The sequence below is a fragment of the Brienomyrus brachyistius genome, unplaced genomic scaffold (assembly GCF_023856365.1).
Source record: "Brienomyrus brachyistius isolate T26 unplaced genomic scaffold, BBRACH_0.4 scaffold51, whole genome shotgun sequence".
NCBI classification, from domain to species: Eukaryota; Metazoa; Chordata; class Actinopteri; order Osteoglossiformes; family Mormyridae; genus Brienomyrus; species Brienomyrus brachyistius.
This window is the reverse complement of record NW_026042326.1, coordinates 2,193,878-2,218,674: the sequence shown is the minus strand read 5'-3', so window position 1 is coordinate 2,218,674 and position 24,797 is coordinate 2,193,878. Positions and strand designations below refer to the sequence as shown.

Here is a 24,797-nt window from a genome sequence, read left to right as displayed (position 1 = left end):
TTTCACGAAATACAGGTGTTAGCAATCTGACATCTGTTATCTTATAGGATGCTCCATCTTCCTTGCAGTTATCGTTTAGATACGTGATGGATGAGCAATGAATCCACAAACAGAAAAGCATGAATCTCAGCATCGCTGCTCGTTACATCATTCAACTTTATTTCTCAAATTGTCACACACAGAAATGGAGACACCACAAGTTCAAATGCAGGGACAAGGAGTGGGACAAAAAATGATACATGATCCCATGATGCTTTCCAACACTCTGTGTCATGGGAATAGCAGACATGATGACAAACCAGTCCTCTGAGAGGATGTGTAGTTGGTCCAAGAATCTGGAAAAAACCAGTTGGGACAGAGCTATTTACAATAACAGTAATTTCTTACTTCAAAACACACCAGTGAAGAACTGCAGAAACAGGGAGAACCTGCCTCTGGCAAACCAAAGCAAGTCACTAACGAAGTTTCCATTTTGGTCCACTTACATGGTTTTTTAATTTTACCATCACTACTTGCTCTTCCAGCTGGAAAGTCTTCCGGAAAGGGACACCACACACATTTTTGTGCTCTTTTAAATTATTACCATAACAGGTGGGATGCACAACCTTGGAGATACTGACTGCATTTTTATTTAAAAGCACAAGTAGAATAGCAGGACAGGGAGAGTAGTAAGTTATACTGGCATTGTTGTAATGGCAGTAATATTAAAAGCTGGGGTTCCGGCTTGGTGGACATGGAAAGATTGTATGGTGCAATGCTTCTTCAGCTGCAGTAGTACTGGCCAGCATTGGCTCGCCGCCTTTTCCGGCTCTGCTGCTCCTCAAAGAAGCGCTGGATGTCTTCAGGGGTCACCACCTGTTGGGAAGTGATGGAGCAGAACTCAGCACAGCTAAGGCAGCTTCCAGTGGCATATTCCTCAGCGCAAGAAAAGCTGCCAATCACTGGACCAGAGCAATTTGATTGGACCTGGAACTTGCTCTGACCAGATGAGACATTGGTGCAACAGATTCTCAACAATCTTCTGACATCTGCTGATTGCAGAGACATCAGCATCCTCATACCACTTGACCTGAGCACAATGTCCAACAGCATCTTCTAAGTTTTCTCTGGGTACTCACCTTCCAACTTGGCATTCCTGTGTTCCCTCAAGCCTCTTTCCTAGGGCCACTGCTCTTTGTATTATACATCCTACCCATTGACACTTAGTTGGAGTTAATCCAATCTCAACTTCCAGATTCCACTGATGATATCTAGATGTTCATCAGGACTAACTCAATCCACTCACCATCTATGTCCCAAATCAAAGCCTGTTTATCTGCAATCAAGATCAGGTTGACCAACAACTTTCTCAAGCTCAATAGTGACAAAAATTTATCCTCAATAAAGCTGGCTTGATTCCACATTGAAGGAACAGCAGTTCTCCACTCACTGACAGCTTACAGCCTTGGAGTCATTCTAGAACTCTTCATCTTCCATGTATGTAACATCACACAAATCAGACCTTGCCTCTCCCATATCCACGCCTTCATTCCAGCTGCTTCGACTACTGTAACAAGCTTAAAATGATCCACAACTCTGCAGCTCACCTCCTTACCAATACTCAGACCCAACTATACACATCCTGTTCTGTGACCTGCACTGGGTCACATAAAAATTTCGTATTCTGTTCAAAATTCTCCTCCTCACCTACCGGGCCTTCAATAATAAATAACCAAAAAGCACTACATAAATTTAACATATTATCATAAATTAGGGCTGTGAGTCTATTAAAAATCGCAGCGTTTGTGATTAATCTCGATTAACCACACCTTAGAAAAACATTTATCCAATGAATTCCCAAACCAATATAGAATTAACACAAAGGGTATATATGGGTCATTGTCAGAAACTCATTACCATAACATATTAATTTTCTCAAATTTTTTAATTGAGTTACAAATTCTGGTATTTCGATTTTGCCACCAAATCAGGTCATCAGTTTGTTAGGGTACCATTTTTTTTTGCAATAAACTAAAGTATTCCATAAAATCCAGTGCAATAATTAATGAGATGAGAAAAAAAATGTCAAAACTAGCAAAACATTGAGTAAAAATAAGCATATTAGAGATTGGTTTTAACTTTAAACTTTATTGAATGTAAACCACAATAAACAACCAAAGAAGAGGGTCGGCGTTATGGGGGGCGCACTAAATGGCCATGTCCCCCAAATAAGCCATTGTGTGCCCCCAGACGGCACCCAATAGGGACACCATTTTATTTACCTTTTTTTAATAAAGGTATTCAAAAGTGTTGTGTGGTAATAATATGCTAATTAGAATGAAACTCACCAATCATCAGATGAACGTTAAGACATTCCATTAGCCATACCTCCTTACCTTTCCTTCATGTGCAAACCTCTGCAGATACTCCTTCAGCTCTGTCTTCATATCATTGTACTCTAATAAAGGGAAAGGTAGCACTGTTAGCTCCCCTCCCAGCTCAGCAGTTTGGAAGCATCTCCCCTTTCAGGCAGGTCGTCTTACCATAGATGATCTCCAGCTGCTGCACACGGTCCAGCGTGTTGAGTGCTGACATTAGTGGGTCACGACCCTCAGACATGTCCTCCTGATCTGTTGTCTTTCCCTTGTTCTCATAGGCTAGGACTGTGTCTGACTCATCTAGCAGGAAGGGCACCCCCACATCTGTGTAGACCGCCTACACCGGGGGGGAAGATAAACAGAGTGGCATGTCACTGAGAGTCAGGAGCGGGAGACTTGTGGTCCACGACCTGGCTGAGTTGAGAAAACAACACCTTGCAGTTGGTGCAGGTGCATAGTCTGGAGCGCCAGAACTGAGGCCAGAAGACGGCTCCCTCCCTTGGCCTGGACAGTATCCGGGCCTCCAGTTCCGTCAGCCTGCAATGCACTGCTGAACCCTCCACTTCCTGGTGTTTTCGCTTGCCAGATATGGCTCTATTGGCCTGGACCTTTTCAGGGGAGAGGACACAAGCTGTGATTGTGTGGTTACAGAAAAATCATCAGCACCTTTCAGATTTGAGAATTCAACAGTACTGTGGTAATGGTGTGGTATAATCAGCATCAGTATCTCCCAGTCACAGTGGAAGTTTCTATATCCACCACTAAGCTTTTGCAAATTAGCCCAATCTTTACTGGACAGCTCCCTCTATTGGTCACAGACAACATGCATGATTACTGGTAACACAGTCTTAGCAAAGCATACTGGTCAGTACCTTCTCTTCCTCCTGACATTGCAGGCTGGTCGAGGGTTCCTCTGTGCCATTCCTACAGCTGCTGTCAAAATCCTCCTTCTTCACAACCACCTTCTCTTCCGTTATCTCATCATCTACCTTGACTGAGTTCACTTTGCAAACACAGACACACAGTATGACCCTTCGGATAGTGACTGGCGAGTGTTGGTGAGCCTGACCCAGGAAGCTCACCTGCCAGATGGGTGGCGTAGGTCCACAAGAAAGGTGCCTTGTTCATACAGGTCTCGCAAACCATCTCCTGCATTTCCACCCCTTCTGCCACCCTGCAACCCAGGTGCTGCAGACCAGATCAGAGCACCATAGAAACCCTCTTTCTAATCAGTTACCAAACCCCTTTGTTACTGTTATGTTTTACTCACTTGAAATTTTGCTTAAAAGCAGCAGTTATCAATCTTGCGCCTGCTATAGTGTTTTCATTCCAACCCTACCTTAATCAGGCTCACATGGTCCTTAGTAGGCTAATAATTAATGTGGTAGGGTGAAAGCAGTGTGGGCTGGTATTAACACAATCATTTAAAACTGAAAACACTGCTTTAAGATATTTTTAGTAATGGTGAAAAATATAAGGAATTGCATGCAATCACATACTTCAATACATTAAGATGGAAGTACTCAAGGAAACGTCCCTGTGCTTCAGAACTTTACACGGTTTTGTCAAGAAAAAAGTTTACAACACTTACTCTCCCGTGGAACCAGTCCTCGCAAACGATGCACTGAATCATCTCATCTGGAATCTAGGAGAAAGAGACAGTCCGATGATCTGCGTGGGCAAACCTGCTTATAATAACCCATGTAGCTGTTTAGCTAATACTTTTTCGCAAAACACTAAAATTTACCAACATACAGTGCTCCAGATGGTGCTTAAAATGGTCACCAACGTGCCTGAATATAATTTGCGAATAGGTTTTCCATACTGAGGCTGCTGGGATTGCTGTAGAGATTGCTGGGATTGCTGCACTGTGATGGAGTGGTGTAGACTAGTGACGGGAAGTTCGGCTCAATTAACTGATTCCATTCTTTCGAACTGTCCTTTGTAATTAATCGATTCTAAACCCGATTCTATGATTCACTTTTTTTTCCATCTGACCATATGACTCAATGAATCATGGGATTGGATAATAGATCTATCTCAAGGTTACGTTATTTGACTGAAACATAACGCTGGTGTTCAAAAAAAAATTTCAGCTTGACTATTCACAATAAAAAAAAAAACTATATAAAAAGCAGAAAGGGTTTTTTATGCTGACTAAACATGCATGTATATATAGTTCTTATTTTCTTTACTTAAGCCAAATTCATGTACATGAGTATCAAGGACATCACAGTTAACAACTGCATCTGAACCAGATCGGAACCAGCAATTTGGGTAGGCATACGTGTATAGCAGCTGAGGAATGTTTAAACTAGGGACTAGGGGGGCAGGGAGGTTAGTTAAGAATATAGGTGGGCAGAGACGGACAATTAATATTAAAAGTAGGCACTATAAAAGGCCTACCCTTTGCAGTCTGTATTTAAACTCTAGGAGTATTAGAAACAAAATTCATGATCTAGAGGCTTTAATTCCATCAGACTCTTACAACATTATAGGAATAACAAAAACATGGATGAGTGACAATGATGAAGAATAATAAAATATGGATGGTTACACGTTGTTCCGTACAGACCAGATAGGCAAGAAGGGAGGTGGTGTTGCAGTATATGTAAAGGAAAACTTGCAGGCAAAGGAGCTCCCTGATAAAAATTTAAATGCAGAAGCTGTATGGATAAAACTAGATGCTAAAACCTCAAATGCCCTAATTGTCGGTGTTTGTTATAGAGCACCTAATGTAGCTGCAGAGGAAAGCAGAATGTTATATGACGATATCAGGATTATAAGTCATAAAAAAACGATGTGGTGGTTATGGGTGATTTTAATTTACCTGGGATACAGTGGGACACTGTAAATGAACTTAAGGTGGCGAAATAAGTACAGGATTGTGTTTTTACTCAGTTTGTTAATACCCCTACTAGGAGAGAAACCTTTCTTGATCTTGTTTTCTCTAACAACCAAGACAGGATTGGAAAATTAAAGGTTTTAGAACCACTGGACGGTAGTGATCACAACATGATTAAAGTGTCTGAAGAGCAAAGTCCAAAACAAAAATATACAACACGAGGAAGGCTAACTTTAATGGTATGAGACTGAAACTAGAAACTGTAAACTGGATGGAGTTAAACAGCAAAACTGATGAAGAGGCATGTGGGTTTTTAAAAGCACATTGCTGCAAGTGCAAGAGGAAGTTTACAGACTGAGTTAAAAAATAACATTAGACTCGCAAAGAGGAATGTAGAAATGAAGATTTCACCAGAGGCTAAGGATGACACTAAAAGTTTCTCCCAATGTTTTAACTCCAAAAGAGCTCTAAAAGCTGAAATCACTAATCTGCAGGATAGTAAGGGTCTTATGATTGAAAATGAAATTCATATAGTAAATGATTATTTTACACGGATGTTCACAAAAGAGAACACGAGTAACTTGCCACAATTTAGTACAAATACAGTGTCGTCTATGACCAATACATGTATAACTGAGGCTGATGTGGTTCAAAGCCTAGCTAAGCTCATAATACATAAATTGCAGGACCCTGATGGCATCTTACCTATAATTTAAAAAAAGATGAGGGATATTATTAGCCAACATTTAACTTTACTATTCCTGAAATCTTTATCTGCTGATATGGTACCATCTGATTTGAAGCATGCTAATATAACACCCATATTCAAAAAAAGGGGACAGAAGTAATCCAGCAAACTATAGGCCAATCAGATTAACTTGCATAACTGGAAAAGTAATGGAAGCTATAATCCAAGCGAAAATGGTAGATTACCTAGATGCAAATAACATTCTGAGGTATAGCCAATGTGGATTTAGGAGAGGTAGATCCTGTTTAACGAATTTACTTGAGTTCTTTGAGGAAGCTACAAGAGAAATTGATCACAAAAAGGCCTACGACGTGATCTACTTAGATTTCCAGAAGGCCTTTGAGGTTGTCCACCACAAAATGGCTCTTGCTTAAGGTCAGTGCTGCAGGGGTTTTAGGAACTGTAGCAGCTTGGATTGACAACTGGTTAACAGACAGGACACCGCTGGTAGTTATTAGAGGCACAATGTTACAGTACGTCTGCATTCATAGTGGGGTACCACAGGGTTCAATTTTAGGACCACTATTGTTCCTAATTTACATGAATGACATTGACACCAATACACAAAGTAATGTGGTTAAATTTGCAGACGACATCAAGGTGAGTGGTGTAGCAATGCTAAACTAGTAGCACAGAGGCTACAATGGGATCTTGATTTAATTAGCGACTGGCCTGAGACCTGGCAGATGAAATTTAACATCGATAAATGTAATCCTTGCAGGGAGCAGAAATATAAAGTACAGATATTTTATGGATTCCACTGAAATAAAGGTATATGATTATGAAAAAGACCTTGGTGTGTATGTTGATGCTTCCATGTCCCAGTCTCACCAGTGTGGGGAAGCAGTTAAAAAGGCCAATAGGATGTTGGGGTATATCTCCAGGTGTGTGGAGTTTAAGTCAAGTGAGGTGATACTACGATTATATAATTCCTAAGACCCCACCTAGAATATTGTGTGCAGTTTTGGTCACCATACATTAAAAAGGACACTGTTGTCTAGGAAAAGGTTCATGGGTTACAAGAATGATTCCTAGTCTTAGAGGAATGTCTTATCAGGAGAGGGTAGCCGAGTTGAATCAGTTTAGCCTTAGAGATTAAGGGGGGACATGATCCAGTTAAATAAGATTGTAACAGGTCTGGATGCTGTTCAGCCAAATGGCTACTTCAATATTAGTTTAAATACCAGAACTTGTGGCCATAGGTGGAAATTAGTGGGAGAACAATTTAAACTGAATTTGAGAAAACACAGTGTATAGTTAGAGTATGGAATAGTCTTCTTGTTCATGTAGTGCAAGCTAAAACCATGGGTTCCTTTAAATCAGAGCTAGATAAGATTTTAACAACTCTGAGCTATTAGTTACAGTGGGGCAAAAAAGAATTTAGTCAGCCACCAGTTGTGCAAGTTCTCCCACTTAAAAAGATGAGAGAGGCCTGTAATTTTCACCATAGGTATACCTCAACTATGAGAGACAAAATGAGAAAAGGAAATCCAGATAATCACATTGACTGAATTTTAAAGAATTTATTTGCAAAGTATGGTGGAAAATAAGTATTTGGTCAATAACAAAAGTCCATCTCAATACTTTGTAATGAAACCTTTGTTGGCAATGACAGAGGTGAAACGTCTTCTGTAAGTCTTCACAAGGTTGTCACACACTGTTGGTATTTTGGCCCATTCCTCCATGCAGATCACCTCTAGAGCAGTGACGTTTCGGGGCTGTCGCTGGGCAACACGGACGTTCAACTCCCTCCAAAGATTTTCTATGGGGTTGAGATCTGGAGACTGGCTAGGCCACTCCAGGACCTTGAAATGCTTCTTACAAAGTCACTACTTTATTACCCGGGCGGTGTGTTTGGGATCATTGTCATGCTGAAAGACCCAGCCACGTTTCATCTTCAATGCCCTTGGTGATGGAAGGAGGTTTTCACTCAAAATTTGACGATACATTGCCCCGTTCATTATTTCTTTTACATGGACCAGTCATCCTGGTCCCTTTGCGGAAAAACAGCTCCAAAACATGATGTTTCCACCCCCATGCCTTTCAGTAGGTATGGTGTTCTTTGGATGCAACTCAGCATTCTTTCTCCTCCAAACACGACTAGTAGCGTTTTTACTAAAAAGTTCTATTTTGGTTTCATCTGACCATATGACATTCTCCCAATACTCTTCTGGATCATCCAAATGCTCTCTAGCAAACTTCAGACGGGCTTGCACATGTACTGGCTTAAGCAGGGGGACACGTCTGGCACTGCATAATCTGAGTCCTTGGCAGCATAGTGTGTTACTGATTGTGGCCTTTGTTACTTTGGTCCCAGCTCTCTGCAGGTCATTCACTAGGTCCCCCCGTGTGGTTCTGGGATTTCTGCTCACCATTAAGAACATAAGAACTATACAAACGAGAGGAGGCCATTCGGCCCATCAAGCTCGCTTGGGGAGAACTAAACTAATAGCTCAGAGTCGTTAAAATCTTATCTAGCTCTGATTTAAAGGAACCCAAGGATTCAGCTTGCACTACATTATCAGGAAGGCTATTCCATACTCTGACTACGCGCTGTGTAAAGAAGTGCTTCCTTAAATCCAGCTTGAAATGTTCTCCCGCTAATTTCCACCTATGGCCACGAGTTCGTGTATTTAAACTAATGCTGAAGTAACTATTTGGTTGAACAGCATCCAAACCTGTTAGAATCTTATATACCTGGATCATGGCCCCCCTCAGTCTCCTTTGCTTGAGACTGAACAGATTTAGCTCAAGTAACTGTTCCTCGTATGACATTCCTCTAAGACCAGGAATCATTTTTGTGGCCCTACGCTACACCTTTTCTAAGGCCACAATGTCCTTTTTAAGATATGGTGACCAAACCTGCACACAATATTCTAGGTGAGGTCTCACCAAGGAATTGTATAATCTTAGCATTACCTCCCTTGACTTATACTCCACACACCTGGAGATATACCCCAACATCCTATTGGCCTTTTTATTGCTTCCCCACACTGGCAAGAATGGGACATGGAAGCATCAACATACACACCAAGGTCTTTATCATGATCGGCTACCTTTATTTCAGTGAGACCCATGAAATACCTGTACTTTATATTTCTGCTCCCTAGATGGAGTACCTTACATTCACAAAACCCAACAGCAGTTAAAACTCAGTGCTGGCTGCCACAAATTTATCGAACACACTTCAGTCAAATTATGGTGGGACAATTTACTGCTGTCCATTATCACATGGGACACTTGGTGGCAGGGCCAAGCATATTCTGCAGCAAATGGAAAGCCTATATTTTGTTGCCTTTGGTCAATTTTTACATGATCTTTTTTTCAAGAAGTCTCAAAGTTCAGCCTCATACATCAAAAGAATTCTCTGATCTTGTGCAATTGAGGTGGCTGCAATTGAAACCTGTGTGACTACAGTTTAAAGGTTGAAAGAAAAGTCATTAATAGAAGGGAAGATGCAGGAATTCTAACAGCACATAGAGTAAATTTCTAGGGCTGAAAGTACAAAACAACAGAAGATACTGACAACAAGCAGGAAGGAGAGGACTGCAAGTACCCTCACTGGCAGAGCCTTCCAATATGTCAAATTGAAGGCCCCCCAAAGTCACACCACTTTCAGGAATGACCTGAATGCAATAACTGAAAAAAAGAGTTGACATTACTGTTAAAGAACTAGAGAACAGATTTGGAAATATGACAACGTTACACAGCAGAGACATTCAAAGGGATCAGAGGTCAAGCCTTTCTCTGTGTTTTGCCGTGATACATGGCTGCAAGACATTGCTATCTATGGAGAGCAGGAAAATGACACAGCAGTGACAAAATTAAGTCAAACAAAATAAAATTTAGCCAAAAGTGCAGCAAAACTTAAAAACGCAGTGAAAAATCAGTAGAGGGCCCTTCACCTGACGACTCAGTGAAATTCAGAACAGAGAGCTCCTCACTAGGGCTGTTCAATGCAGAACTCAGCTTGGAGCATTGCCAGACAGCTAGTAAAACAAACACAGACCTAACTAAACTGGCTGACCAAGTGACAGTCACATTGTAATGGTGACACTGACTCTGAAATTAAGGAATGGGCTTTTTCAAAAAACACCCTGTATGTAGATGTCATGCTTTTATGTGTTACGCAATCGTGTTCTTGTGTTATTACATATTCTAAAGACAATACAGAAGAGCTCGTAATGATAGGTTGAGTAGACAACAGCAAACCCCACGGTGATTAATATGTATATTTTTACTTATTCCATGTTTGACATGTAAAAGTGATTTTGATTTTGGAACCTAAAAACTTGATTTGCCGACGATTCTGAAAAAAAAAAGTGAATCGCATTTCTTTTAGTGAATTAAACAGCAAGGATGAAAATGATTATAACTGTCTTGGAGAACGCATGCAGCGCTGATGCAAAAGCAACAGAGGTAAACTATAAACTGATTCTTAAACATATACTAGATAATCTTGAAAAGGAATAATTAAAATAGCAAAATCTGATTTATTTTTCCCCTATGACAGAGTAAATTTTTTTTTAGTGAAACAAACTCCCTGTGCTACAATGTTTGTATATAGAACTGAAAATAAGAAAGACTGATCTTAATTTAGCTGACTGGCGAAATATGAATTACATGTGCACAATATGCGATGTGGGTATTAATGTTGAACATCGGCCAGCCCTACAACATCACTAGATTTACCGAGTTTTTATTTTCTGGTGAGAGTCCCGAAGTGTTTGTCACCCCTGCTGAGATTTTCGCAGGTCTTCAGCTCCGTTCTCCTCCTGCTTTTGTTGTGCAAACACACCCATTACCTGTGAGGCCTGGCACATTTGCATTTTTTACTTAGAGTAGCTCAAATCCAAGGTAGGCCAAACCTCTGTGTGAGACATATAAACCTTCACAAAAGTCTGCCATATCTATACAAAATATCCCACACACTGACCTGCAAATATGAAAAACACACATTCACAAAATATATGGAAACACAAGTCTGTTTTATTTATAAAAAAATTTAGTGAAAATAGAATGAAAAGTTGCTAATAGAATGAAATGAATAAAATGAAAACATGCTATTACTTCATCCAATGCATGTTTGTGCATAAATGTCATAAGCTGAGTGAAGTCATGGTCCATGGTTTTTGAGATGCTCGTACACATACAGAATAAAATGTCATTTCATTTTCATTGGTCATCACTGAATTATAACACCAAAGGTGAATTTTGTTTTTATGTAATCTCTCCAGCTTTGCATGTTTGGCTGTTCATGTAAAAATAGCAGCAATTGTAAAAAAAAAAAAAAAAAAAAAAAAAAAAAAATTTATCCATCCCTCAGTTCCAGGTTCATCTCTTTATTATCTTTCTGCCTTTTGTCTCAGTGGTTATTCTCCCACACAGTCTGTCTATCTGTTTCAAAGTCTGTGTTTGCAGCGTTTGCAAACCCAGTGAGTATCATCCCTGCATTCGGAAATGGAGTTCCTTGGCTAGAAGAATCAGAAACAATCTTCGTTTTCCTTTCCACGTAGGCATTCACCGCCACCAGGTCCAGCATTTTGTAAAACACAGCTACTGGCCACCTGCGTGTTGCTGCTCGTACTGAATACATGCGCGCCATTCTAAACACTGACTGTCCCTGTGCAGTGTCTTCTGCCAATGGAGGAAGTTCACAGCAAACGTTATTCACCATGCCCAGTAAAGTGAAGCAGTCTATGTGACAGTGAGGTGAAGAAATTGTCCATTGTGACATTTCTCCCGTCATACAGAAATGGCTCCATCAGACTCATGACCATGTTCTCTTCACCAAGAACTGTGTTGAAAGTTACACTCCAGGAGAACACATGAACATAGATGTACAGCTGGTACATCTTCAGTACAGGTTCATTGTCCACGCAGTATATCGCATCCAAGCCGGACAAATTTGGGATCAAGTTCTGGATGGCCACGGATTTGGAGACCAAATACATCTGAAACGTGTTCCCTTACTTGGGAAAGGACCCCATTCGTCAGGGAGAGGCTGGCAGAGAACGTGTTCATGAATCTGATGGAGCCATTTTTGGATGATGGGAGAAATGTCACAATGGACAATTTCTTCACCTCACTGGCACTGTCACACAGACTGCTTCAGCGCAAAACAACACTACTGGGCACAGGGAATAAAGTTTGGCGCGAACTTCCTCCAATTGCAAAGGACACTGCACAGCAAGAGGAATTCTCCATGTCAGAGCTTAGAAGTGGCAGTGTCTCCTTGACAATTTTTGCACCTAAAAAAACAAGACTGTGTGTGTTCTGAGTTCCTTGCACCAAGATGTGGCGATCTGTGACAGCAGAAAGAGGAAACCCAACACCATAACAGACTATAACCACATGACGGTATGTGAATGTGTGTATAATTTTACACCAGTGCTACAATGTTTTCTGATATGTACTATACAGGCTTATATCAGGTAGAAAAAAGCAGATACACCCATGACATCTCTCTCTGCTTTTACAATGTGCTGTAAATGTGTTGGACCAAATGGCGTGCATGTATTCCATAAGAGCAGCAACACACAGGTGGTCAGTAGCTGTATTTTACAACATGCTGGACCTGGTGGTGCCAAATTCCTATGTTCTGTACAAGGCATGTACAGGGTGGGAAGGCAAAAGAAGATTCTTTCTGAGTCTTCTAGCCAAGGAACTCCATTGCCGATTTATGCAACAAAAGGCAATGGAGACAGAGAGGAAGGCTGCTGCTGTGCCAGGACTTGTATGGACAACTCAGTGCCAGGTACAAGAAAACTGTAACAGAAATCACAGCAAGTTTACCAGTGCAAAGTGTTACAAACTCACTTGCGCCAAATGCAGGGACGATGGTCACTGGGCCTGCAAACACTGCAAAGTTTGAAACACTCAATTTTTTTTTTTTAAATCAAACAGACTTGTGTTTCCATATATTTTGTGAATGTGTGTCTTTCATATTTGCAGGTCAGTCAGTGTGTGGGATATTTTGTATAAATATGGCAGACTTTTGTGAAGGTTTCCATGTCACACACAGGTTTGGCCTACCTTGGATTTGAGCTGCTCTGAGCAAAAAAATGCAAATGTGCCAGGCTTCACAGGTAATGGGTGTGTTTGCACAACAAAAGCAGGAGGACAATGGCCTGCGAAAATCTCAGCAGGGATGCTAGTAGGTGTTAGGTCCAGGGAATTTATGCAAATTCACGTAGATTTGGCAAATCTACTGACATACAGCCACTTTTTGAGTTCAGCTCAAAAAACCCTGCCTCACGTTGTGATGTCATTCAGCACTAGTACCAGATTTTATAGCAGTGGAAATCCAACACCTTGAAGTACCGTACTTCTGATACTTTCTCGAAGTACTAAAAATGACCTGGGGCGCTGTAAAATTCTTTAAAGAGAATGCAGAATTATGGAATGCTTGAGACTCTCTGGGGAAAAGTAGGAGTGCTTACTTTGATCTGACTGATGTAATACAGAAGAATCGTTGTAATTTAGAAATGAGATTGCATAGAGGTGTGAATTGAGATTTTTTTTTCTTTTTAAACAATTAATTGTGCAGCCCTTTATGTTATTCTCTATGGAGCCCTGTTATATAGCTGGAACTTAAGTAGACAACAGCAGCTCCCGTCTTGGGACTTAAACAAGCACTATTCTGGTTAATAGTCCATTCTTATAACCACTATGTCACCTGCTGCACCAATACTGATAAACTAGAGAATGCATTTAACACAATCTTACTCAAAAAGTAATGAATGAAAAATATTAAATTTGATTTACTATGTAGTTAAAAATCAAAAGATACATATTCAACTTAGAACACAGCATTTTTAGCAGTCAATTCTTTTGTCATTTATATTTTTACACTGAGTTCAGGATTTACTAAGGAAACTGTCAGTTTGGCTGCAAATGCTGGAAAACTGATGTACAGAGTCTCAAAGTCTCTTGTGGATCAGGGTACAGCTAAACCTGATCTATTACACAGAAGCTGTACACTGAATGCACACAAAATCATGCAAATGAACAATATGCCTCAGCTGTGCTATCAGGGAAGTAAAAATTTACAAAAAGCTTTCAGGAAATGGTGGCCTTGCCTGGTCCTCTAGATCCGGGTACGGCCTGTTGCAGATACAATACAAGCCAAAGAAATTGTGGCTGTATTTGTTGTCAGTGTTCAGTTGATCTTTTTCCTTCAAAGAAGAGAAAAATGTCAGTTTCAATACTTTCACTTTAATATGAACAGAATGAATGTTTGGCCACTACAGTTACGAGTTAATTCTACACATCGCACTTTCTGCTGTAAGAAAATGTGAGCTGCAAAAAGATCTGGAAGGAATAAAGCTGAACGTACGGGACATAGCTTGCACTCAAAGTCTTTGAACTTGGAATTCCCACAATCACAGCGGAAGTTCCTAAAAAGAAACATCAGCTTAAAATATACAAGTAATATGTACTGATAAGACATTCAAGCAACATAACATACAGTCTTGGCTTATTAGACAAGAAAAACCCATGTTTTAAATAATAATATAATAATATTATATTATTATTTTATGACCCCCCCCCCCCCCCCCACCACCACCACAGGTTCAGGACCCACAGTTCTACAGACAGGCAATAGGTGACATAGACTATAAGGATCACCTTTTGGTGTAGAGCTCAAAAAGCTCGTGGCCCTCGTGGCATGTGTAGGAGCAGGCAAGACAGACTCCGGCCGGCTCTCCACCTGTCGGCGTGCACGTGTTGCATGCATACAGCGCCTGTCGCTTCACATAGCCCTGCAGCACAACATGACACAGCATCACCCAGTAAAACCTCATTCAATGAGCCGTTGCACCAATTCAAGTGTGCAGCCACTTTCAAACACAGATGTAAAGTCAAAAACAGTATAAAACCTTCCATGCAAGTGCTATCCCCTATATTAATTAATCAGATTTAATAAATAATAAATAATCATCTAGCCCAGGGGTAGGCAACCTTGATTCTGGAGTGCCAGTATCCAATAGGTTTTGTAATCTAGCTGAGATCAGATGCGATTCATCAGAGAACCAAATAGGACAGAAAACCTGCTGGACACTGGCACTCCTGGATTAGGATCGCCTACTTCTAGTCCAGCCTGTTCATTTATATCAACAAAATATTAAACCACTGCTCTATACACTGCATCCAGAATTATTAGGCAAGTGTGTACTTTCCTTGTACCTTCCCCAATATTTTCAGCCCAGATGAAACCACAATTAAGAATGGGCAGTTTAAAAACAGAGCACGCTCAGTATTTGGTCTGGGTACTTTCTGTATGGAGTAAAACAAGGAACTGCACATACTTCCCTGTGTAAAGTTAAGAAAATTATTATTATTAAAATGGGTCAAAAAGGACAGTGCACAGAGCGGAAATAAGAGTAGTAAAGTCCAAGTCAGAGGGATGCAAGACAACAGAAACAGCCAAACTTTAAAATATGATCACCATACAATTGAATGTTTTGTGGCCAGCAACCAAAGATGACAGAAGGAGTATGCTGAGACAAGATGACACAAATTATCTGCCACCTTCTTCATGCACCAACAAGGTGGTGGTGGAGTGATGATGTAAGCTGTAATTATCAGTGATGAACTTGTCGGACTTTTCCAACTTGAAGATGGTGTAAAAATTAACTACAAGATCAATTTCTAGAACATACCTTCTTTATACACTTGTACAAGAAGAAGTCAGCATCTTTCAAAAAAGGCTATGATATTCATGCAGAACAATGCCCCCTCACAAGCAAGTAGTCCATAAATTGGACAGGGCTCTGTACAGGCAGGCCAGAAACACACTGACCAAAGAAATCAGAGTGGCTAAAAGAAACTACTCTGAAAAGTAAAAAAAAAAAAAAAAAAAGTCAGTGGATGATGCAGTAAACATGGGACTGCATTACATCCTGTAACTGCCCAGGGACTGCAAGGATCCCGTTTATAGACTTTAGTTCGCAGTTCAACACCATTGTCCCAGAAATCCTCTCCTTCAATCTTTCCCAGCTGAACATATCTCCTGCCATCTATCAGTGGGTCATCAGTGTAGGATCACACATGCACATATCACAAAGCTTAAATTCCAGGTGGCCTGAGACAAGGCCTACCCTGGTACGAGAGGCACACATTGGCCTAGGCCTCAAAGGGGGGTTCATGACCCCACACACACAGACACACTTAAACACACACAGATAACAAGGGAGGCCAGCACTCCGACTTTTATTGCTCAAAGATTTAGGGACCTACAGACAGCAGAGTGGACCTCAAGGACAGGGGTCCCTCGACTTAGCACACAACCCCCTCCTCAGACATCCTGCCTTACATACCACTCACCCAACAGACCAACACCCCAAAGAAAGTCTCTTTTAAGTTTGGCTTTTGTATATCTGTATATTTATTTACTCTTGACTACTAGTCTCAATATACGTATGTACAGGTTATGTTTGTATGTGTCTTAACTTTCGGAGATTCTTTTTCTTTGTTTGACAACCCCCCCCCCCTTTCTCATCCACATTCCTTAGTGGCCTTATCTGATCCTTGTGGCCGTTAGTAAGCTCTTTGTATTCTACCATGCCTATCTAAGGGTAAGATGTGCTGTTGACATGAGAATATGTCATATAATGCCTGTATAAAGGGTAGCCTCTGATTGAGGTGCAACCTAGACCATCTAGACCAGGTACTGGTGAGTAATATAACATAACATAATGACATAATATAAGTAATCATTAATTAATCATTACAGATGGTGTTCGGTGTGAACCACTAGGCTGGTATGGCATGTTTGGTATCAAACCGATGGAAAATCACTCCAGTTTCCAAATCTGGTCAGTGGTTACCACGAAAGTGAATATATCAAAAGTTACACCAGTCTAACGAAAATCATCAATACAAGGGAAATCAGTCTGGTCATAAATCTCAAAAGGACTGATACAGACCCCCTTCCGAAAGCCCGCCAAATGGATGGTCAGTCATTGGTCCAGGAGTCGAATTCCTGGTCACTCCTATTCACGAACTTTACATTATAAAACCTGGCACCTCAGAACAAAGGCAGGAGAGAAGAAACAGAAGGGGAGAAGAAACAAAAAGACCATCAGCCCGAAGAGAAAGGTGTAGAACATCAGCCCAGAAGAGAAGCCCACAAGCAGCGCTCTTGAAGCCTGTCAGTGAAGACCCAGCTGGACAGAGAACTGCAACCCAGCCCAAGCTTCACCAGGAGAGAGAAACAGAGGGGCTCCACACCAACCACCGCTGCAAACACCACGCCTCCCTGAATGCCATCACCCATCAGCTCATCAGGCTCCGCAACCAATTGCCAAGACCACCCCCCCCCACTCTGCAACCAAGTAAACCAACTTCCTTTCATTCCTAATAACCTAAACTGTCCTATTCACCTGCTATATTCCTTTAGGGTCATATTTTCAGAAACTGCTTGCTTTGCAGTACAGTTTTTCCCTGTTAAGGTTACTCATTTTAAATCTGGTCATTGCATTTTCATGATTACATTGTTTGTTTCTATTACGCTATTTCGTGTCTATTGTTTGTCTTAGGTGCAATGTCTGTCTTATGTTAGTTGTAGGAATAAATGCATGTCTTTTACACAACTTCAGCCTCCATTCATTGAGTGCTCACAATAGTCCCTGCCTCTGTGCGATCTGGCTACTACGCTCTGAAACCTCAAACTCGCCTGAAATATCGCGAGACTCTCTCTCATCGGCCGTGAGGGGAGCTTCGCTACCGATCGTTTACATTACCTAGTGACGCAGTTCGCTGGACGAGCCTACTAACCCAGGTTATTAAGCGATACGGATTATTAATGAATCCCATATAAGTCTCACATTAACAGACTCACGGGGATTCGCAATTGAGTTTGGAGGAGCCGACCATTCGGCATAACAATTGGTTAATAATCAGCATTAAATAATAATTAATTAAAAGTTAATTCATTTCAAAACATATTGGTGGAGATATTATAATTTACCTGAGCTAATAATTCCTACATCAGCTTCTTGACTGACAGAGAACAGCAAGTTACTTTCATATTGTTGAATAATTCTGTAGGCTGATGAGTTTTTCTTTATTGTTGTTTGTGACAGACTAATGTTACATTTTCTCTCTAAATAAATTTACTTGAAGCAAGACAAATTCATAAAATTCTGTGGGAGTAGTACTTCCCTAATAATTCTGCATTCAATGTAGACTGCTGATCAGTAAAATTGACAAACAAATGTAATTTGATTAAATTACAACTAGTCCACCTGTAGTATATTTTTGCACTCAGTTCAACAGAATAAACCACAACATGCAACTTCTACCAAGTTGTACTGTGAAAACATAAAGGGCAAGATTTAGGATTTGTGTTCAGCCTCAAACTTTGAAGATCTGACTCCCTAATCCTAGCCATTAAATGCAGACGCAGCACACACAACGTTTACAGAGATGGGCACTATTTCAGTTAAATGTATTTAAAATATATATGTATTTCATTATTTCTTGCGTACTTTGCGTACTTTGTAACAAGAAAAATTTGTACATAATTTATAACAAAATACTTTAAGAGATTGTATTTTATTATTTAAAATATTTTAAATAATGAATTTTATGACTTTATTTTCTCTCATTTTAAAACCATTAAAAGTCTTTAAGCCAGGTAATAAATATCCTATCACCGTCTTTGGCTAGATGCAAGTAAATCACGAGACCCAGGGTCAGTCAATCCTATAGACGACACAGGCTATAGGCCTAGGGTGCCAACTTCTAAGGGGGCGCTGACTAGCCAGCCAATTTAATTTTACCTCAGACAGAGGGGTACTGGCAGTGATGCGCACCTAGGGCACCACATAAGCAAGAATTGGTTCTGACGTGACCCATCCTGCTAGGCCCAGCTTTCTTGTTATGAACTTTGTTTTTACATGACCATTAATCCTCAAGAAAAGAAGCTGCTTTGGTGCTCAGTGCAAAATGCCTTGGGGTAAGTCCGTGCCAAATCAACCAATGTCCAGAAAAGTACCATGGGCATCATTCCTGATTTAGATGAAAACTTGGTATTTTGATCCTTATAGAGAACACTGAAAATTTCCCAAGTTTTATTGAAAAATTCGGATGCAGTCCAAAGTTATGGCCCTTTCAAATTTGGGTGCCATGCCCCTTTTTTGCACTCACGAATCGCGCATGTCATTTGTAAGGGTTTTCAGGAGACCATATCTTCGCTTCTAAGCATGCAAGAGAGCTGAAAATTGCTCTCCTGGTATACCTTTCCCTGCTCTTTCAGAATCAGCTCAGGGGAAGCACTTCAAAGTTATGGACCTGCATAAATCAGTTTTTGGTTCACTTTTTTCGGATTTTGACCCCAAGCTGTGGGGTCACCACCACACCTACATCCAATATTCTTCTATATTTTTGCTATTTGAGGAAGATACTGTAAGCAGATGCAAATTCATTCTAAATAGCCATTTATTCTTTGATATATTGCCATCTGAAAATGGTCACAGGTGAGAAATCCCCCACAGGACCCCCTACTTCGGGGGCGTGGTTGTGTAGATAGTTAGTGATGGGAATGAAACTTATACAGTTGAAAGAAGCATATCTGAACTATAAATTCTGAAAATATAAGTATCTCAACTCAACTCCTTCAATATAAACTCCCAGGGTCAAATATGACATTTTCAAGTCTTTCTGTTCAGCTGCCAAGAGGTCAATTTTGAGAATACCCCTCTTGAAATGTGAATCTAATGAGAAGGAGCACTGTCAGTCAGAGATACTTAAATCAGATCTTAAATTTGAGAAACCTACTAGTAGCATCATTGAATTAATGAGAAGCCTTGTTCACAGTTCTTAAGATATTCTTTGGTCAATCCATCCGGACTAACACAGTTCCTGTGACAGGTAAGTGCACAGTACAGTTGAAAGAAGCATATCTGAACTATAAATGCTGAAAATATAACTCTCTCAACTCAACTCCTTCAGCATATAGTATTCCAGTCAAAAAATGAGCATTTGGCATGCATCAGCCCCACCCCCTGCAAATAACTTCCAAGCAATATGGCCCTTTACATACATCTATGAACTAATGCTGGCTGATGTTGTCAAAATGCTACTGAAAACATCAGGGACTAAGTCAAGCTTACCAGGGACTTGACTTTTTTCTTTTTTTAAAGAAGATTTTTTTAGCATTGGAGCTAAAAAACTGCTCGGACTGAACGACGCTGACGGCACAAACTGCTGCGCTGAAAGCATGACAGGCTAGCCCTGGTCTGGAGCCAGACCAAACCAAGCGCCCCCAACTACGTTAAAGTGATGTGATTGGTGAATAAATGAGTATAACCCAGACCCTGTTTGACATGCTGATAAAGTAAATACACGTTAAAGTAAATCGAGATTTTCGTTTTTACACATTGTTCTAAAGCAAATCTCCAATTAATGAATACAATCTATTTCTCATACAGTTTGTGTGTGTGTGCAATAAAATAAATGATTATGCAAGTAACACCGCAACCTCCATGTTAAAAAGCTCAAATAATGTGCAGTCCTGCTGCTCTTTTAGTTACCTGAAAGCGGTCAGTGATATTAGTGTAATAGATTAGTTCAATCGAATTATTTGCTGGCGTAATATTTTTACTTTATTAAAACTGTAAAATTTAATTGCCTGACAGAACTCCTAAAAATTTAAAACATAACAGTACACGCTGTATGCGGTGAACAATAAAGAGGTGGGGGCAGATTTTAAGTTGTAAGAAAATACAGCCTGACTTAGAAATGTATGTCAGAAACTAAAAGGTGTTCTGCAAGATATCTGTTAAATCAGGAGTCCACGATACGTCGATCGACATATACAGTACTGGTCGATCGCAAAGGTAGTGTGGGTAGATCGCACGGCATAAAAAATAGAGAATGGATGATGCATTCAACCGCGCCAGCTAGATACAAAACTCTAGCAAGCTACCGAGTCACCTAGTCAGCCTCCAATTTATTTCTGCTGAACTTAAGAAAGGGTATAAAAATGAATGGGTGAGCTGGACCAAGTAAGAAGCCACTTCCATACGGAATGGGAGGACTTTTATCCACAATTATATTTGAAGTGCGTTTGCCTCATCTGTCAGTCTACCATTGCTATTCCGAAGAAGGGAAATGTGGAGTGGCATTTTCAGACTGTTCATAAAAACTACAACATTAACTTCCCTCCGAAAAGCGAGCTAAGAAAGAGAAAGGTGAAGGAATTAATATCCCAGTTCAATTCAAAAGTACTTTATTTATCCCAAAAGGAAATCGATAAAGAATACTATATACTTTATAAATAAATATATGTTTTGCAGTTTTATAGTAGGTAGATCATTTTTACTTGGCCATTTATAAATAGATCACAATCTGAAAAAGTATGGGCACCCCTGTGCTAAATTATCACATTTATGGCAGTCAATGCTAATCTGTATCTCTGTACACAATGTATATATAATTTATGACAAGGGTTAAGCAACGGCTATTTCTAAGCGATGTTTTCTAATTTAAATATAATTTGCAATAACATTCTGAATATGTCATGCTCTGTCATATTGTACTTGTATTTGTACTTGTGGCAAAACAGAAAATTGTATGTTGTTTGTTGACATCGTCGGACATTACAGTTCTCCGGCTCCAGTACCTGGGGGTATTTTTTTTGTACATGGATTACTCATTTAGCCGGATGTAATTGTTGACGATTTGGTATGATCCTGGATCTGTCGGTTTTTCAAAACTCCTGTTGTCATAGCAGCACTTCCAAATCCTCAAACCTGCTCGGAGCAGGTTTGTTCTACGTAACAAGGATTAATTCACATGCTCACACGCTTAATCAGTGTCCGTGCATGGAAATCCATTCAGTCATAGCCTCGCCATTCATGGATGAGCGACCAATTGCAATCGGTGCACAAATAATAAGGGAATTTCAAATTGAGGGTTTTGCGCGATCGGCAAGATCCTTTATTGTTGCAGGATGATATTCTTTTCGAAACATACGGCTTCAGCCGAGATGGCATATTATATCTTAAAGTAATACTACGGTCAAGTGATAAATACAATAACTAAAAACTACTTACACATTTAATTTGTCGAACACTTTTTGCCTCCCGTCTATTCTGGTTTGGGCCACTTTTAATGTGTTTCCTTAAGTACATATTCATTCTTTGAATTCATCATACCCCTCTTTATACCATTTTGTGGAAGCCAAAAGAGACTTGCCGAACAAGTTTGCTAGACTCGATATATCTCCTCTGTGAATGGCCGTATGTCGTGATGTGTTTAACGCCTTTACAATTTGAAAGTATTGCACATACAATGCTTCGCATATGTAGAAATGTCAACATTTTCCAGTCCAAGGCACAAACTGGAGTCCCCATCTCTGCAGGTACCCCTGTCAGCCACCACCACTAATTCTGTGAGAAACACTGGGTGTAAATTAAGGGCGTGACGGTTCTGAAACCAAGACTAAGACCGTGATACAAACGTTCACAATCTCGTTTTGCGGTTCTGTAAGACTTAACCACGATACCACCAACCTCAAACCGTTACTGGAGGTGCAACTTAAGCTCTCAATACGTTACTAATGTTACAAAAGTCATTTTCAGTTCACAATTAACACTGTAACATCCATCTATTTTCCAAACCGCTTATCCTACTGGGTCGCGGGGGATCCGGAGCCTATCCCGGAAGCAATGGGCACGAGGCAGGGAACAACCCAGGATGGGGGGCCAGCCCATCGCAGGGCACACTCACACACCATTCACTCACACATGCACACCTACGGGCAATTTAGCAACATGTTTTTGGACTGTGAGGGGAAACTAGAGTACCCGGAGGAAACCCCACGACGACATGGGGAGAACATGCAAACTCCGCACACATGTAACCCAGGCGGAGACTCGAATCTGGGTCCCAGAGGTGTGAGTCAACAGTGCTAACCACTGCACCACCATGCCGCCCCACACTGTAACATGTCAATTATAAAATTATTTAAAGTTACTGAAAGCTGGATATTTTGGAAATATTACACGTACACTACAGATGAAATGGTACACTTGTCGCGTATTGTCACTAATTCACATGTATTTCTGTATTTGCAAATTACAAATTAAATGTATTTTAATTAAATACAAAGTACTGGTGTGAAAGTGTATGTTATTGTGTTACATTTGATTTGTAGCAGGATGATGTTGACGTATTCTGCCTGGTACTTAGACATTTCATCCAATTTGAAAGTCAAAAGCAGCTGTAGCAGACCGTCTTAATTATAAACGAGCGGCCAGACATGTGGCAACATACCCATATTTACGTCAAAAACATCTGGATGTGCACCTGCATCTGCCCTTCATCATAGCCTTATATTGGCGCCGGCCAGCTTCGGAAGCGAGCAGTGGGCTCCGGCGACCCGGCCAGCAACGACGAACGGCTCGAGGGCTACTGCTAGTGTTACCTCGGGATATGAACACTTCTCCGAGTCGCTACCGCCCAGCACTGCCGACGCCTCGTTTTCCAATTCCTCGTCTTCCTCCAGGACGTCTACAAGAGAGACGGTCGCCTCGTCCCCCTCGTTTACCGCCATGCTTAAAAAGATAGAAAAAAACTAAGACTCACTTCCTTTTCCAGGGCAAACGGCACGGGGGGGGGGAGGGAAAGAGGGGGGGGGGGTCTACCGTATTCACTGGTAATGCACACAGGCATGTGCACATTTTTCATTAGAATGAAGATTATTGAGGAACAGACAAAGGAGAGCGCTAAACGGTTATTTCTTGGTGTTAACTGTAATAAAACATGAAATCGTTTCTAGAGCAGGCAAAATATTTGGACGAATTCAGGGGCGTCTCAAGTATTTGAAAACTCTAATAAGTCGAGTTTACCCGGAGTTTGGCCTTTTTTTAAAGGAAGATAGGCATCGGGTAGACGGAAAATACGTGGGGCTATAGCCCCAAGTGGTCAGACCTAACGACTCCCATGGACTAATTTCCTACTAAAATGTTATGCAGGAATCGCAGACAAATACCACTGCGTATTTTCAGGCTGGCCAATTTAAGCCATAATCTAGCGCCCCGGTTTGTTAGCCGCATGTAGTTCTGAAAGTGGGCACATACCCTCCTATAGCCCCAGCACCCTATCCGTGTTAGGCTCGTTGACGTCATTACGTCGGAAGTCACGTGTGTCATTCAGGTAGTATGGCTGCGCCGGAGCTGCGTGGGGAATTGAAATATCGAGATGGTGACAGCCGGGAATTCGTGGTTAAAACAGAGAAAAGCCTCCAGTCTGTTTTATCGGGGATTCACACTCTAAGTGCCGATGTGTCACAAGCCTTGACGGAGTTGGTGTCTAAGGACGGAGGAACTGCGGGAAACGGCGTGGACCAGCTTAACGCCGATGGTATGCCTCGGTCGTTAATATTCGGCCGGTAGCGCTTCGATGGTGTCTGTTGAATATTAAAACTTGCCATATAATTGCTACGGATGTTTTTCGGCGGTTGCCGTGCAGGTTCTGCCTGAAGTATTAAAACGTTGAGGTGTTCTTTGCGTGTTTGAGACGTTGGGGTTGATACGGCCATTGATGCGAATATTTGGAGCTGCGTTTTAAATATAATTCATAGTGAATTATGAAATACAGAAGATTTTACCAGTATTTTCTATCGTACTAAATAACGGAGGCCGTCTGCAGCTGCACCTTCCGTACGTACCCTTGGCATTTGGACTAATCATTCGGCTAACGTATCATTTTTTTTTAAATATAAAAATAGAAGGCGGCATGGTGGTGCAGTGGTTAGCACTGTTGCCTCACATCTCTGGGACCCGGGTTCGCCAATATAAGGCTATAATGAAGGGCAGATGCAGGTGCACATCCA

At 40.9% G+C, this 24,797-nt stretch overlaps 1 protein-coding gene across 2 annotated transcripts; it reads right to left on the bottom strand.

Annotated features, from left to right (window-relative positions):
* Nucleotides 1-138: 138 nt before the first annotated feature.
* LOC125723796 (putative E3 ubiquitin-protein ligase UBR7) lies at nt 139-24,077 on the bottom strand. 2 transcript variants are annotated; one of them, XM_049000583.1, is made up of 12 exons: nt 24,043-24,077; nt 23,388-23,517; nt 14,582-14,715; nt 14,289-14,349; nt 14,032-14,127; nt 3,949-4,002; nt 3,440-3,545; nt 3,230-3,360; nt 2,792-2,965; nt 2,523-2,694; nt 2,376-2,437; nt 139-855 (listed from the first exon to the last, which is right to left on the bottom strand). In XM_049000583.1, exons 2-12 carry the CDS (start codon nt 23,514-23,516, stop codon nt 763-765), a joined length of 1,212 nt encoding a protein of 403 aa, XP_048856540.1. In that variant the 5' UTR covers nt 23,517; nt 24,043-24,077; the 3' UTR covers nt 139-762. The 2 variants fall into 2 exon arrangements, with proteins under 2 accessions (XP_048856540.1, XP_048856538.1); XM_049000581.1 differs by lacking the exon at nt 24,043-24,077 and adding an exon at nt 23,812-23,943.
* Between the last annotated feature and the right edge of the window lie 720 nt (nt 24,078-24,797).

Bases quoted from the DNA above. Each gene is read 5' to 3' on its own strand.
- LOC125723796 (XM_049000583.1), bottom strand. From the start codon at position 23,516: ATGGCGGTAAACGAGGGGGACGAGGCGACCGTCTCTCTTGTAGACGTC. The intron at 2,695-2,791 runs GTGTTGTTTTCT...CCCCCGGTGTAG, and splicing joins GCACCTGCACCAACTGCAAG to GCGGTCTACACAGATGTGGG. The intron at 2,438-2,522 runs GTAAGACGACCT...TCCCTTTATTAG, and splicing joins GCAGCTGGAGATCATCTATG to AGTACAATGATATGAAGACA.